The sequence below is a fragment of the Plecotus auritus genome (genome assembly GCF_963455305.1).
Source record: "Plecotus auritus genome assembly, chromosome: 15".
NCBI classification, from domain to species: Eukaryota; Metazoa; Chordata; class Mammalia; order Chiroptera; family Vespertilionidae; genus Plecotus; species Plecotus auritus.
Window position 1 is genome coordinate 11,072,683 of NC_137781.1, and position 16,552 is coordinate 11,089,234.

General features: G+C 48.7%; 1 protein-coding gene across 1 annotated transcript in view; it reads left to right on the plus strand.

Moving 5' to 3' along the window:
* FANCI (FA complementation group I) overlaps positions 1-16,552 on the plus strand; it is a 56,987-nt gene that overhangs the window by 29,395 nt on the left and 11,040 nt on the right. Inside the window, exons 15-27 of the mRNA XM_080651837.1 lie at positions 546-676; positions 1,593-1,663; positions 3,226-3,340; positions 4,429-4,551; positions 5,056-5,124; positions 7,221-7,322; positions 8,215-8,391; positions 8,878-8,999; positions 9,980-10,144; positions 10,667-10,846; positions 12,649-12,815; positions 13,377-13,453; positions 14,660-14,776. Coding sequence (XP_080507963.1) covers positions 546-676; positions 1,593-1,663; positions 3,226-3,340; positions 4,429-4,551; positions 5,056-5,124; positions 7,221-7,322; positions 8,215-8,391; positions 8,878-8,999; positions 9,980-10,144; positions 10,667-10,846; positions 12,649-12,815; positions 13,377-13,453; positions 14,660-14,776 — 1,616 coding nt within the window. The remainder of the gene's footprint in view (positions 1-545; positions 677-1,592; positions 1,664-3,225; positions 3,341-4,428; positions 4,552-5,055; positions 5,125-7,220; positions 7,323-8,214; positions 8,392-8,877; positions 9,000-9,979; positions 10,145-10,666; positions 10,847-12,648; positions 12,816-13,376; positions 13,454-14,659; positions 14,777-16,552) is intronic.

Here is a 16,552-nt window from a genome sequence, read left to right on the forward strand (position 1 = left end):
CGCCAACCCACAATCTCTTTCTTTGAAATCCTGTGGATCTCTTTTTTTTACAACTTCCTAGGCACTAAACTATGTTAGGATTGTTAGATATTTGGTATTGTTTTGTTATTTACCCCTTTCATTCTTTTAAAATATAATTACTTCCAACTGAATTAAAATTCTTGAAGGGAATGAGACCATGTTTTGAGCCTTTGTATATTCTTTATAGGATCGTAATACATATGCTTACAGGTAATCAAAGTTCCTAAGTGTTTATTTCCTTCGCTTGGCCAGACGATGATACTGTGTGGTACCTGTCATGCAGTACAATGGGTTTCTTCCTTAGGTAATTTTCCTAGTCTTGTACTACTGCAGAAGACAGTTCACGTATCCTGGTTACAGTGACCAGAGAAAAATCAATAGCATCAGTAGAGATCTACATTGCAGTATATTTGACTTGAGAAAGGAAACAAACTCATTACCATTCCTTTCCCCGTTTTAATTTTCCTTTTGTTTGAAATACCCTAAGTTATTTGAGTCAACTCATAACGGATTCTGTTTTTCAGAACTGCTTTCAAACATCATCATGTACTCGCCCTTAGTTCTTCAGAGTTGTTCTTCTAAAGTCACAGAGAGTTTTGACTATTTGTCCTTTCTGCCCCTTCAAACGGTGCAGGGGCTGCTGAAGGCGGTGCAGGTGAGTCTCCCCAGGAGCGGAGAACCCAGGTGGGGAAGTGGGAGTCCGATGTGTTTCTTTATGACTATATAAATGTCTAAGAAATCCCATTTCTCTTGATTCTAAAACATTAAACTTAGTATTAAAAGGGCAGAAGCCCCAGCCTAGCTGGTTTAGCTCAATGGATAGACCGTCGGCTCGTGGACTCAAAGGTCCCAGGTTCGATTCCGGTCAAGGGCACATGCCTGGGTTGCGGGCTTGATCCCCAGTAGGGGGTGTGCAGGAGGTAGCCAGTCAGTGGTTCTCGGTCATCATGATGTTTCTCTCTCCCTCTCCCTCCCTCTCTGAAATCAATAAAAATATATTTAAAAAAGGGGGGGGGGGCCAAGAACCCCAAGCTCTAGACTCTGTTCTCCAAGTTTACCTGTCTTCATAGCACTACTCTCTGGCCTTTGAGTCACTTTCAAGTTAGTGAAGAAATCGAAAGGCTCTGACAAAATTGCTAATTGAGAACTATAGTGTTAAAGGCTAGTTCCGATGTAGTATTTCATCTACAGTGTTGTCCTTATTACTAAGTGTGACACACATTGAAAATGTATAAAAGTGCCTTAGAGCCCAGCTGGTGTGGCTCAGTGGTTGAGCAGCAACCTATGAACCAGGGGAGGTCACAGTTCGATTCCTGGTCAGGGCACATGCCTGGGTTGTGGCTCGATCCCCAGTAGGGGGCGTGCAGGAGGCAGCTGATCCATGATTCTCTCTCATCATTGATGTTTCTCTCTCTCTCCCTCTCCCTTCCTCTCTGAAATCAGTACAAACATTAAAAAAAAAAAAAAAAAGTGCCTTAGAAAAGCCAAACAGTAACAGCATTGGGTAGCAAGGAGCTAAGGCCAATAAGCAAGCTCATCCTGGTTTTACCCTCCACTGCTTCCTCTTTCAGCCCCTTCTCAAAGTGAGCATGTCGATGAGAGACTCCCTGATTCTGGTCCTTCGGAAAGCTATGTTTGCCAGGTACGTAGCGTCCCATCCAATGTTACTTACAGCCCTCTCTGCCATCTCCTCGTACAACCTGGTCATGGGCGAGCAAACGCCTCACCCAGCCGAACGCGTTCACCAAACGGCATTGTGCGCAGTGCTTTATCTCACTGGGTCTCCAGAGCGGTCCTGTGACGTGAGGATTACTGCAGCTCCCGTTTCACAGACCAGGAAACCTAGGCTTAGAGAAGTCCGTGACCTTCCAAGTCCAATAGGAGTTGGTGTCGGAGCCCGGATTTGAGCTTGTGAGGAGGGTACTCTGCTGTGCACTAGAATGCCCTGCAGATGAGGGTCCCGTGCCGGCTGGCAACAATTCTGAAGGGAAAACACCTTCATTAAGAAGTAAATATTAGCAGGCTGGCGTGGCTCAGTGGTTGAGTGTCGACCTATGAACCAGGAAGTCAGGGTTCGATTCCCGGTCAGGGCACATGCCCAGGTTGCGGGCTTGATCCCCAGTGTGGGGTGTGCAGGAGACAGCCAATCAGTGATTCTCTTTCATCATTGATGTCTGTGTCTGTTTCCCTCTCCCTTCCTCTGATATCAATAGAAAATGTGATGAAGTTTTTTTAAGCTTATTTTAATGAACATTAGAATTGTGGGCTAGTGACTGTAGACCAAATCAGTTTTTGAGGATCTTGGTCTTTTGGTTTTGGGCTTAGCCAATGCCTCCTGACCGCTCTTCCTTTATATCTTAGTATACAAGCTATAGATGACAATACATCCCTTACAGAATATTCTGAGACAAGTAGTAGGTGGAAACCATTTGGTGCTTTAAGTATGAAACCACATGTTGCCCTCACGGATAGCCCTAGGAACAGCCTGTGCTGTTGCCCCTATTGTAGCATTGAGGTTTCTGTTGCTCCTTGCCCAGAGGCATGTCTGACAGGCTAAGGTGAGTGTTGGCATGGAGCCTCGGGGAGATGGCTGGGCCATTTTTCTGGGTGGAGGGTTTATAAGGCACCACGCATGGCTCTCCTTTAGGTGCAGAGAAAATCAACCATTTCCTTTGCGATTCAGCACTGACAGCCTCTCCGCACGCTTGTTCTCATTCCCCACGTAGACGTGTCAGGATAGAAGGAAGTATGGTAATGTCATGAGGTTAAGCAGATAATGAAAGCATCAGCTGCTGATTGCTGTGAACCGCTGATTTCTTATTCAAGTACATACATTCAGTCCATTGTGCTCTATTGTGTTTCACTGTTGATACATATTCCTCTCTGTACAAAACTTACTGGATTTTTAAAATATATGTTGTTTTTTATTGATTTCGGAGAGGAAAAGAGAGGGAAGAGAGAGATAGAAACATCAATGAAGAGAGACAATCATCGATCGGCTGCCTCCTGCACGCCCCCTACTGGGGATGGAGCCTGCAACCTGGGCATGTGCCCTGACTGGGAATCAAACTGTGACCTCCTGGTGCAGAGGTCAATGCTCAACCACTGAGCCCTGCCGGCCGGGTTGACTGGATTTTTTTGACCCAGAAGCCTGTTGCTGTGAATTAATGCTGTTGGTTCCTTGCTTCTCTGTCCCTGAGCTAGACAGCTTGATGCCCGGAAATCGGCGGTGGCCGGGTTTTTGCTGCTCCTGAAGAACTTCAAGGTCTTGGGCAGCCTGTCGTCCTCCCAGTGCAGCCAGGCCATCGGCGTCAGCCAGGTGAGGTGGCCCAGCCGGCTTGTCGCGGGCGCTGCTGTGGGCGTGGTGACGTGCGCACTGGCTTCTCCTCCTGTTACTCTGGTCGTGCAGACGGTCCTGAAACACAGGGCCGCTCAGGTGCTGGCGATGGCCGAGCGGTCAGCACCGCTGATGGCAGATGTGCCGTGTGCTCCACGCTGGGCGGTACGGTAGCCCCTCGCCTCCGTGTGGCTGTGGAGCCGGACACTTGGCATGCGGCTGGTCCCGATGCAGTGTGCTGTGCGTGTAAAGTACACTGGGTTTTAAAGACACAGTGCGCAACTGAAGAATGTACAGTATCGTTAATTTTTTGTTTCGATGACACATTGAGATAGTATTTTGGATATGTTGGGTTAAGTACAAAGTTAGAGTTAATTTCATCAGTTTCTGTTTAAATTCGGTTACCAGGAAATGTAAAATTAGGTATGTGAGTTGCATTTGTGGTTTGTCCTGCGGGGGGGGGGGGGGTGGCAAACTTTTTGACTCGAGCGCCACAATGGGTTCTTAAACTGGACCGGAGGGCCGGAACAAAAGCATGGATGGAGTGTTTGTGTGAACTAATATAAATTCAAAGTAAAGGAGCGGAGGGGAGAGCAAGAGAACCCTCTGCTCTTTCGTCTCCGCGGGCCGGATAGAACAGCTTAATGGGCCGGATCCAGCCCGCGGGCTGTAGTTTGCCCAAGGCTGGGTTAGACACTAGGCTAAGTGCTTTACATTCATTATTTCATTTATTCTTCACTGTAGTTCTCAGAGGCTAAACACATTTATGACCTCCATCTTCTCTAGTTTATTTACTTGGCACATGCACATGTGTTTAACCCAGTAATCTGAGAAAACAAAATTATAATTGCTGAATTTATTATGCACATTCAGTTAGGGGTGTTGTTGTCATCTGCATTTCTAAACTGAAACTACCTCTGACCCTCTCAGGATTTTGTGGGAGCAAAAAGAGCTAGATTCTTCTAGCTCCTGAAGGCATTTGAAGAAGTTTGTAGGCCTTTAAGTAAGTCAGGTATATTATGAACTACTGGATTCCAGAGGCATGAGCTAACCTGTGCGTTCCTAAGCAGGTCCACGTGGATGTCCACAGTCGGTACAATGCTGTGGCCAACGAGGCTTTTTGCCTTGAGATCATGGATAGTTTGAGAAGGTGCCTGGGCCAGCAGGCTGACGTTCGGCTCATGCTTTATGAGGTAACTCCGCAGAGTGGGAGGAATGTCGCATCCCCCAGCTCATCATCGTTTTTATGTTTTTAATTAATTATGTACTTACTGTTGAATTTTTGGGGGTACAGTTGAGGCAGTAACTTAAACTTTCTGAATTGTTTCGCTAGCAAATAATATATTCATCTTTTTCAAAGAACTGAGAACAGGATAAAGAAAGATAGTGTGGCCCTGGCCGGTTTGCCTCAGTGGATAGAGCGTTGGCTTGCGGATTGAGGGGTCCCAGGTTCGATTCCGATTAGGCGCATGCCTGGGTTGCAGGCTCGATCCCCAGTGGGGGGCGTTCAGGAGGCAGCCAGTCAATTATTCTCTCTCATCATTGATGTTTCTATCTCTCTCTCCCCCTCTCCCTTCCCTCTGAAATCAATAAAGATATATTTTAAAAAAAGATAGTGTAATTTTACAGTTAGGATTGTCTGAATCACTGGTATCTGTGTGAGAGAGTTTATTTGTTCTCTGTTTGATTCCTCTCAGGGGTTCTATGATGTCCTTCGAAGAAACTCTCAGCTGGCTAATTCGATCATGCAGACTCTGCTGTCACAGGTAAAAAGCATTATGGATATAGGAAACAGATAATGGGGCGTTGAGTGGCGATTGACATTTTCCAGACTTTTCACACTGTGAAATAATTCCCAAATAGACACTGGCACACTGACTGGGGTGTGTGATGCTATCTGGATGGTTTATTTACTTATTTATTTTTAAAACATATTTATATTGATTTCAGGCGTGAAGGGAGCGGGGGAGAGAGATAGAAACATGATGATGATAGAAAATCATCGAAGCTGCCTCCTGCACGCCCCACGCTGGGGATCGAGCCTGCAACCCAGGCATGTGCCCTGACGGGGAATGGAACTGTGACTTCCTGGTTCCATACGTCAGTGCTCAACCACTGAGTCTTGCTGGCCGGACTGTGATGCTGTCTTGATGTTTTATTTTAATGACCACTTATGTACCTGCCATGTTGTCACTGTTTCATAGTTACCCCTCTCAGTTAACAGACCGCATCTTAAGTCTGAAGGACATTTTGAAGAGTCATTTGTACAAGGGTTGTCAGCAGCTGTATCTGTTGTTTTATTTCTAAAGGAAAAAAGTGAGATCTAGAGCAAACACAGCAAAATACTGCCTTGTGTTAAGTGTAGGTAACATACTTAAGTGTTAGGTTATTTTCTGTATTTTTAGTTAAAAAGGGTTTTTAAATTATGAAATATTTCAAAAGGACAATCATGATAGGAAGAATTCAGCTGGAGAATATCTGGTATAAATAAGACCTTTTACCCTTAACACTTATTCATTCCACGTTTATTTGAATTTTTTAAATAGCTTTATTGAGATATAATTCACATACCATGCAGTTCACCCATCTAAAGTGTACAATTTCTTGGTCTTTAGTCTATTCAGAGTTATGCAACTTTTATGACAATCAGTGTTTGAACATTTCTTCACCTTAGAAAGAGACTCCACACTCTTCAGCTATCACCTAATTTTCTCATCTTTTCCCCACCCTCCCAGCCCTTAGTAACACCAGTGTACTGTCTGTCTATAGATTTGCCTATTGTGGACATTTCATGTAAATGGAATCATATATTGTGTGGTCTTTCACTTAACAGTGTTTTCAGGATTCACCCGTGCTGTCCCATCTATCATTACTTCATTTCTTTTTATGGCTAAATATTTCATCGTGTGGTACTTGAATCTTTTCATATGTCAGGAGAGTTCAGTGGGGTGGTGAACACACAATACAGAGTGCAGATGATGTGTTGTGGGATTGTGCACATGCAGCCTGTATAATTTTGTGAACCAGTGTCACCCCCAATAAATTCAGTAAAAAGGGGGGGACAATTTTAAAAGATGCTCTTGGATACTGATAGTAATAAGAATACCTACCTATGTTAAAATCCCAGCTAAATGGTGTTGTAATTTTTACTTTAAACAGTTATATTTTATGCCTTTTATAGTAATAGAAGAAAAAGTAAAGTATACAGGTACGCACACAATTCTTTATATGTCTCTGCTTTTTACCTTTGCCGATGCTCTTTATTCATTCCTATGGATTCAGTTTTACCATCTTGAACAATGGCCCTTCCGCCTGAGGACTCTAGAGCAGCCGTGGGCAAACTACGGCCCGCAGGCCGGATCCGGCCTTTCGGCTGTTCTATCCGGCCCGCAGAGCCGAAAGAGTGGAGGGTTCTCTTGCTCTCCCCTCCGCTCCTTTACTTTGAATTTATATTAGTTCACACAAACACTCCATCCATGCTTTTGTTCCGGCCCTCCGGTCCAGTTTAAGAACCCATTGTGGCCCTCGAGTCAAAAAGTTTGCCCACCCCTGCTCTAGAGCCTGTATTCTAGTTGTGAAGCTTCTACTGAAAATGCTGAGTGCCTTTGGGAGTGTAGGAGTTGGCGTGAGAACGTAACGTTTCGTAGGAGCGGTCATGGAAGTGGGATAGGAAGGAGGATCTCAGTTAGTAGATGCCTCAAGCGAGGGCGAAGGATGTGGGGGAGCCCGTGCAGTACAGAAGTGGCTGCATTCTTCTTTGGACACTGGGACGTAGGTCTGAGAAGGTGCTGCACATTACACTTGGCCCATTTAAAGTGAAAAGCAGCGCTGAGCCGGTGTCTCTGTTCCTTGCCGTCTGTAGCTGAAACAGTTCTACGAGCCCCAATCCGATGTGCTGCCTCCTCTGAAGTTAGACGCTTGTATTTTGACCCAAGGAGATCAGATCTCGCTACAGGAACCGCTGGTGAGACTGCTATTCTTCCTGTAACTTGTTTTTACTGTTAAGATACTAACCCTGTTGATCGTTTGAAATCAGAGACACCTTTCCCTGTGAAGCTGTCTGCTCCTCCCAGCGAACTCTTACTCTGAAACACTCCCTGCTTTTCTTTTCTGACCCATCATCACCTGTGTCTGTCGGTAAGATGTCTGTGTCAGCACCCGCCACTTCCCCCAGGAGCACTCCGTCTCCATCTGTGGCTCTTGGGTTGTAGCACTAAATGAATGTGCGTTAGGATGGGGCGGGAGGGAGGCTAGGAGCAGATGAGCCCAGGGCATCCGCTTCGTTAGTCTGGAGGGCGTGTATGATTTAGGCTGAGCTAGCATTGGGAACTAGGACAGGTTGGTCTTCTGTTCTTGCTTTTTAGCCTCAGAAAGACAGGGAAGCGAAGATAAAACTGAAACTCCACCCCGTTTGGAGCTCATGGTCACGGAATGGTCATATTCTGCCTTCATGCACGGACCTTCTCTGCCATGCAGTGTCCTCAGCATCGGAAATGCTATATTGGTCTCCCAGAGATCCCTTCAGCACAAACCCCCACCTTTAGAATAGCCAGAGAGGATCTAGCTGCCCAGCCTGGCTCCATGCTGTTTGTACTGGAGCAGAGGGAGCGCATCCGCCATTGCCTCGTGAGGTGCCAGCTTCTTAGGCAGCCAGTTCCTCTGGGGAAGGAAGGTCAGGAACCCATGCCTCTGCTGGTGCAGCTTTTCGCAGGGTTGTTAATTCGGCTCGACATGACTTGTGCTGCTAGTGCATAGCTTACTTTAGCCTTATAGACAAGAATTAATTGTTGATTAGCAACAGCTTTGCAGGTTACCTCTGAACACTCAAGAATATTTTGTTCTCCTTTCTTCTACAGGACCATCTGCTGTGCTGTATTCAGCACTGCTTGGCCTGGTATAAGAGTAAAGTGATGCCCGCTCAGCAGGGAGGAGAGGAAGAGGAGGAGGAGGAAGGATTCTACCAAGAGTTAGACGACATGTTAGAGTCTCTTACCAACAGAATGATCAAGAGTGAACTAGAGGACTTCGAACTGGTAATGGCTAAATTTGTTATTTATTATTTACTAGCGGCCTGGTGCATGAAATGCGTGCATGGGTAGCATCCCTAGGCCTGGCCGGCGATCAGGGCCCATCAGGGCCTTCTGGCTGGCAGCCAGGGCCTTCCTTTGTTCCCTGATGCCCCCTGGTGGTCAGCGCACATCATAGCTAGTGATTGAACTCCAGAGGGGACACTTTGCATATTAGCCTTTTATATATATAGATAATCAATTTTTAGAAATTGATTTTGAGAGAGGGAGAAACATGGATGTGAGACAGAAACATCGACTAGTTGCCTCCCATATGCAATCGGACCAGGGATCGAACCTGCAACCTGGGTATGTTCCCTAACTGGGAATCGAACCCGCAGCCTTTCGGTGTATGGGCCAACGCTCCAGCTGAGCCACACTGCCCAGGGCCTCAATTACATTGAACAGTGGGAGTTTTTGGACGCTTGTTAGTTTTTCTCTTGTGTCTTTCAGGATAAATCAGCAGATTTTTCTCAGAGCACTGGTAACGGCGTCAAAAATAACATCTGTGCTTCTCTTGTGATGGGAGTTTGTGAAGTTCTAATGGAATATAATTTCTCCATCAGTAATTTCAGGTAAGGTATTGCTGTGACTCTAATTGCAGTTTGCCTAACTCTCCATTTTATGGGCGGGGGGATTGTCTTTTTCTTTCTAACTTTAACAGTATGCTAGGTACTGAACATACCAGAGACATGACAGTGTATCTCTCTCTCTCTCTCTTTTTTTTTAAAAATATATTTTATTGATATTTCACAGAGAGGAAGGGAGAGGGATAGAGAGCCAGAAACATCGATGAGAGAGAAACATCGATCAACTGCCTCCTGCACACCTCCCACTGGGGATGTGCCCGCAACCAAGGTACATGCCCTTGACCGGAATCAAACCCGGGACCCTTCAGTCCGCAGGCTGACGCTCTATCCACTGAGCCAAACCGGTTTTGGCCTCTCTCTTTTTTAATGTGTTTTCATTGATTTTGAGAGAGAGAAGAAGGGAAAGGGATAGAGAGATAGAAACTTTGATGAAAGAGAAACATCCTTGATCAACTGCCTCCTACATTCCCTCACTGGGGATTGAGCCCGAACCCTAGGCATGTGCCCCAACTGGAAATTGAACCAGTGACTCTTGGTTTATGGGTCGACGCTCAACCCCTGAGCAGTACCGGCTGGGCCATGACAGTATCTTTTGTATAGACATCTAGCCGAAGACCAGGCACTGTTTCCTACCAGGGAACACCCAAGCTTATGACGGACAGGCAGGCGAATGTCGTGCCTCTAGCAGGCTTTAATTCAGAACTGCTGGGCCCAGAAATCAAGAACTCCTCCTTTTGATGGGTGGTAGTGTCGGACCCTCATGCTGCGTATTGCGTGGTCCAAATACGGGAGGAAACCATAGCCCAGCAGGTCGCATGCCTGGGAGTTCCCTGGTGATTAGGGGTCATTCCCGCATGACACTGTGGCTGGAATAGAGCATCTGAGGAAGCGCTGTGGTTCCCACACACGACAGGAAGCCACAGCCCCTGACGCTGTCCTTGGTGGTCTGCTTCCCCCGTCCACAGCAAGAACAAGTTCGAGGACATCCTGAGCTTATTTACGTGTTACAAGAAGCTCTCTGACATCCTCACCGAGAAAGCTGGCAAAGGCAAAACCAAAGCGGCCAGCAAAACCAATGGCAGCCTCTTGTCCATGAGGTTTGTGTCCGAGCTGCTCACCGCTCTTTTCCGGTAAGTTCTGGGATAGGGGCTAGAAGACAGCTGCGCTGGGACGACCCTGCTGGGAGCCTGGGAGGCCTTCCCGTCTGGGTGCGAGTCAGGATTCTTACTGTGCGTGTGTGTTTCTGAGTCCCATGAGAGCCATTCCAGCAAATTAATTGAACCCCAGGAGGGGATTGTGGGAACCTCTGATTTATAGGCAGCCGCCCAGAAGTGCAGACAGCAGCCTGGACTTAGCGTTAGCATTCCGAGCTGGAGGGGTCATTGGAAACTTCGATGTGTAGCCGGTTGGTCTTTCAGAACCTCTGAGACGAACTCGGGTGTTACCTGGGCTGGCAGCTGGTGTCTGAAGTGGGGGGTGGGCAGTCTTGTAGGACTGGACCCCCAGCCTGTGGCATCTGATGCTCTCTGCAGCAGATAGTGTGAGAATGGACTGCTTGGACCCCTAGAGTCCATCGTCCGAAGCTTGCTGGGTGCTGCGACACTGAGCAGTCCCCAGAAAGCAGAAGGGACCGTCTTCCTCCCTCTCTCTAGGGACAGTACCCAAAGCCATGAGGAGAGTCTGTCCGTGCTGAGGTCCAGCAATGAGTTCATGCGCTACGCAGTGGGCGTGGCTCTGCAGAAGGTGCAGCAGCTGAAGGAGACGGGGCACGTGAGCGGCCCCGACGGGCAAAACCCAGACAAGATCTTTCAGAACCTCTGTGACATAACCCGGTGAGTCACGCGTGCTCACCCTCGGAAACCTGTCCCACTGGGTGTGGAGCCTCCGGGAGCGGATGATTAGAATAACTAAAACAAGTTTGAGGTAGAAGAACAAAGCAGACTCACGCCTCCTGATTTCAAGTCTTTAATATATATATTGAGTCCAGAGAGGAAGGGAGAGGGAGAGAAAGATAGGAACATCAGTGATGAGGAGAATCATTGATTGGCTGCCTCCTGCACGCCCCCCCATTGGGGATCGAGCCCACAACCTGGGCAGGTGCCCTGACCGGGAATCGAATCATGAGCTACTGGTTCATAGGTCAGTGCTCAACCACTGAGCCACACCAGCTGGGCTCAAGTCTTATAAAGTTGCTGTATTTAAGATAGTGTGGTATTGGCAGAATCAGAGGAACAGAATAAACAGTTATAGGTTATTTGATTTAACAAAGGTGCCAAGGTAATTTAATGGAGAAAGAAAGGTCTTTTCTACAAATGGTTTTGAAACAATTGGGCATTCTTATACAAAAAAGAGAATCTTTATCCATTCCTGATGTCATATACAAAATACTAACTTGAAGTGGATTTGCATATAGCAAGTTTTATTTATTTGGTAGTAATAGCCAAATTTGAAACCACCCGAATGTCCACCAGCTGATGGATAAATGGGTGTAGAACCAGCTGTGGTGCGTCCACGCAGGGGAAACTTCTGAGTGACACGGAACAAGCTGCCGACAGTTGTAGCAGCGCAGGTGAACCTCAGAAGCATGTGCTAATTCGTCACAAAGCCAGACTCAAAAGGCTGCACGCTGACTGACACCAGTTTTTGTCCTTAATCCTCACTCAAGGATATTTTTCCATTGATTTTTTTTTTCAGTGAGAGTGAAAAAGAGAGAAACATCGATGTGAGAGAAACACGTCGATTGGTTGCCTCCTGCACAAGCCCCGATTGACCAGGGCCCGGGCCGGGGAGGAGCCTGCAACCAAGGTACATGCCCTCAACCGGAATCCAACCCGGGACTCTGGTCTGCAGGCCACTGCTCTGTCCACTGTGCCAAACCGGTTTGTGCTGAATGATGCCATTTTTATGTGATATTTTGTAATTGGTAAACCCACAGGGACAGGAAATCAGTGGTTGCTTGGAAAACTGGGGGAGAGAATTGACAACAGAGGGGCATGAAGGAGCTTTTGGGGAGATGGGACTATCTTGATCGAGAGAATGGTTACACATTTGGTAAGTTTGCTAAAATTCATAGAGCTGTACATCTGGAGGATGTGAATTTTACTGTATGTAAACTGCACCTCAGGGAAGCCAACTTTAAAAATAAAGTCTCGCCCTAACCAGTTTGGCTCAGTGGATAGAGCGTCGGCCTGCGGACTGAGGGGTCCCAGGTTCGATTCCGGTCAGGGGCATGTACCTTGGTTGCGGGCACATCCCCAGTGGGGGGTGTGCAGGAGGCAGCTGATAGATGTTTCTCTCTCATCGATGTTTCTAGCTCTCTATCCCTTTCCCTTCCTCTCTGTAAAATATCAATAAAATATGTTTAAAAAAAAAAATAAAGTCTCGCCCTAACCGGTTTGGCTCAGTGGATAGAGCGTCGGCCTGCGGACTGAAGGGTCCCAGGTTCGATTCTGGTCAAGGGCATGTACCTTGGTTGTGGGCACATCCCCAGGAGGAGGTGTGCAGGAGGCAGCTGATCAATGTTTCTCTCTCATCGATGTTTCTAACTCTCTCTCCCTCTCCCTTCCTTTCTGTAAAAAATCAATAAAATATATTTAAAAATAAATAGATAAATAAAGTCTCTGTTCCCCTTCAGGGTCTTGCTCTGGAGATACACGTCCATTCCGACGTCCGTGGAGGAGCCGGGGAAGAAGGAGCGGGGGAAGAGCATCTCGCTGCTGTGCTTGGAGGGCTTGCAGAGGGTCTTCAGCGCCGTGCAGCACTTCTTCCAGCCCAGGGTGCCCCTGTTCCTCCGTGCGCTGGGTGGGCCCCTCCGTGAGATACGTGGGCTTGGTCTGGGTTTCTCCCTTTTTTTAAAATACGTTTTTATTGATTTTAGAGAGGGAGAGAGAGATAGAAACATCAGTGATGCGAGAGAATCGTGGATTGGCTGCCTTCTGCACGCCCACACTGGGAATCGAGCCCGCAACCCAGGCGTGTGCCCTGTCCAGAATCGAACCATGACCTCCAGGTTCATAGGTCAATGCTCAGCCACTGAGCCACGCTGGCTGGGCTGGGTTCTCTCTCTTCTCTTTCTTAACCAGACCTCTTGATTCTATTTGTTAACCTGTCATAGGTCATCTGAGCTCAGTCCTAATGTTGCTAGGAAGTGTCATGTAGTGGGTTTAGAATTGGCATGCACTGGACTATGCTTAACCACGAATAGGGGCTGGAAAATGGGACATAGTGTGAAGAAATTGCAGAATGTTAGGAATATATTTAAAATCTGCCTGTAGGATGTTTGGCTTTCTAAACATTTAGCTACTAAAAGGCTAAAAGAGCGTGGTTCATTTCAAGGAAGATAGAGTTCTCTTCCTTCCCTAGATGTCCCGGGTAATGAGGAGGAAGAGGTGGAAGTCACTGTCACCCAGAGAGCAGCGTTCCAGATCCGGCAGTTCCAGGTGAGCAGCGTGGGAAGCTGGTGGGCTTGCCTGGGCCTCACAGAGGGGCTGCTGGCAGGGCCAGCCGGTGGGAGCCAGCGACAGTGAGCAGGTAGGAAAGGGCTTTTCTCTGGGTCATCATCCAGACAAGCGGAATCACTCTCAGAGAGGAGGCAACGCACAGAAAAGATGCTGGTTGTGTGTGCTGAGCCAGCCTGCCTGCCGCAGTCACTGCCCCGGGAATCACTGCCCCGGGAACCACTGCCCCGGCAGTCACTGCCCCGGGAACCACTGCCCCGGGAACCACTGCCCCGGCAGTCACTGCCCCGGGAATCACTGCCCCCGGGAATCACTGCCCCCGGAAATCACTGCCCCCGGGAACCACTGCCCCCGGGAATCACTGCCCCCGGGAACCACTGCCCCCGGGAATCACTGCCCCTGGAGTCACTGCCCCCGGGAGACACTGCCCCTGGAGTCACTGCCCCAGGAACCTCTGTCCCGGGAACCATTGCCCCGGGAACCACTGCCCGGGAGTCACTGCCCCCGGGAACCACTGCCCCTGGAGTCACTGCCCCCGGGAGACACTGCCCCGGGAGTCACTGCCCCGGGAACCACTGTGTGAGTTGACACACAATGTCCAGGAGCCTGTTAAGTGTGGAGTTTGTCTTTGTTTTGTGTTCCTGGCGTAATTAGGGTTTGTCAGATTTCATAAAGGCTGGACAGTGTCTAACCATCTGATTAGTTCTCATACTATCAGGATAACTTTAAAGCTTCTGCTCTGCACCAGGTTCTGTTCCAGGGGCTGGTAGATACAGTAGGAAAGAAGGGAGGCAGAGTCACCTCCCCTCGGGTGCTCACCTGGCAGTGGGGAGGAGACTCGCAGACACATACAGTCGATTCAGGTGGTTGGAGAGACAGAGAAAAGGAAAACAGGGCAGGTGTGTAGCGAGTACTGGGGTGGGGTGTCTAAACCTGGGTGACGGATGGGCGTGGGGAGCTGTAAACCGCCCGGAATGGGGTGCACAGTCCTTCCTAATGTACAGGGGGAGGGACACTCACATCGATGGTGGCAAACGGGGTAGGAAACGAGCTGTTCCATCGAGTTGATCTTCAGATTTTGTCCTCTTTGAATCCTTGTTGGCCCAGCCTTGGGCGTCTCTGGCGAGATGTTTCTTCTCCCTGATGCGAACATGTCTGCTAATGGGTCTGCATCCTTTCCTTTCTCAGAGGTCCTTGTTGAATTTACTTAGCAGCCAGGAGGAGGAGTTTAACAGCAAGGAAGCCCTGCTCCTCGTCAGCGTCCTCGCCAGCTTGGCCAGGCTGCTGGAGCCCGCCTCTCCTCAGGTACGGCCCCCTCGTTCAGTCCCACCTCTCATCCTACAGAAGGGCAGGGTACTGCATCTTAGAAGAACGTAGCTAGCCCTGGCCGGTTTGGCTCAGTGGATAGAGCGTCGGCCTGCAGACTGAAGGGTCCCAGGTTTGATTCCGGTCAAGGGCACATCCGCAGGTTGTGGGCTCGATCCCCAGTGTGGGGCGTGCAGGAGGCAGTCGATCAATGATTCTCTTTCATCATTAATGTTTCTGTCTCTCCCTTCCTCTCTGAAATGAATAAAAAATCGGTATTAAAAACACACACGTCTCTAAATAGCCTCTCTAAGTCCAGCTTATCTTAGACAGTGTCTTTAATTATGCTCCTGAGTTAGTTAACGTGAGACCTCTTAGGGTACCGTTTTCTGCCTGGTGCTCCGACCCTGACAGCATCTCAAGCAGCTGCACAGGCAGGAGCACTGCTTTCGTTGGGCCACCATCGGGTGAACAGGGAGCACTACGGGAACAACTTACCCTCGGTGCCCTCGACCTTCTTAACCTGTGGAAATCTGTTCATTGTTAAGAAGGTAGCTGCCCTGTCGGCGTGGCTCAGTGGTTGAGCGTTGACCTACGAACCAGGAGGTCACAGTTTGATTCTCATTCAGGGCACAAGCCCAGTTGCGGGCTCCATACCCAGTGGGGGCGTGCAGGAGACAGCCAATCGATAATTCTCATCATTGATGTTTCTATCTCTCTCTCCTCTCCCCTCCTTTCTGAAATCAATAAAAATGTATTTTGAAAAGAATATATGTATATATTTAATATATTTAAAATATATATATATATATGCATATATATATATATATACTAGAGGCCCGGTGCACGAAATTGGTGCATGGGGGAGGGGGGTGTGTCCCTCAGCCCAGTCTGCATCCTCTCCAATCTGGAATCCCTCTAACAATCCAGGACTGATGGCTCCCAACTGCTTGCCTGCCTGCCTTCCTGATTGCCCCTAACCGCTTCTGCCTGCGAGCCAGCCTGATCACCCCCTAACCACTCCCCTGCCAGCCTGATTGATGCCTAACTGTTCCCCTGCCAGCCTGTTTTCCCCTAACTGCCCTCCCCTGCAGGCCTGGTCCCCCCCAACTGCTCTCCCATGCAGGCCTGGGTCCCTCCCAACTGCCTTTCCCTGCAGGCCTGGTTGCCCCCAACTTCCCTCCTCTGCCGGCTTGGTCACCCCTAACTGCCCTCCCCTGCAGGCTTGATCGCTCCCAACTGCCCTCCCTTGCAGGCCATCTTGTAGTGGCCACCTTGTGTCCACATGGGGGCAGGATCTTTGACTACTTGGGGGCAGCCATCTTGTGTGTTGGAGTGATGGTCAATCTGCATATTACTCTTTTATTAGATAGGATAGAGGCCTGGTGCACAGGTGGGGTCCAGCTGGTTTGCCCTGAAGGGTGTCCCGGATCAGGGTGGGGGTTCCCTTGGGGTGTGGGGTGGCCTGGGTGAGGGGCCTGTGGTGGTTTGCAGGCCGGCCACGCCCCCTGGCGACCCAAGCGGAGGCCCTGGTATCTGGAGTTTATTTATCTTCTACAATTGAAACTTGGTAGCCTGGAGCGGAGCCAAGCCTTCTGCTTGCTCCATGGCGGCAGCCATTTTTTGAGGGATTTATGTATCTTCTATCATTGAAACTTTGTAGCCTTAAGCGAGGCCTTGGCTGGCCAGGGTGTGCGGAAAGCTTGGCTTCCTCCATTGCCACGGGCAACCCTAGCCTCCTGCTTTTTCCAGCTCCGTGGCTGCCGCCATTTCTGT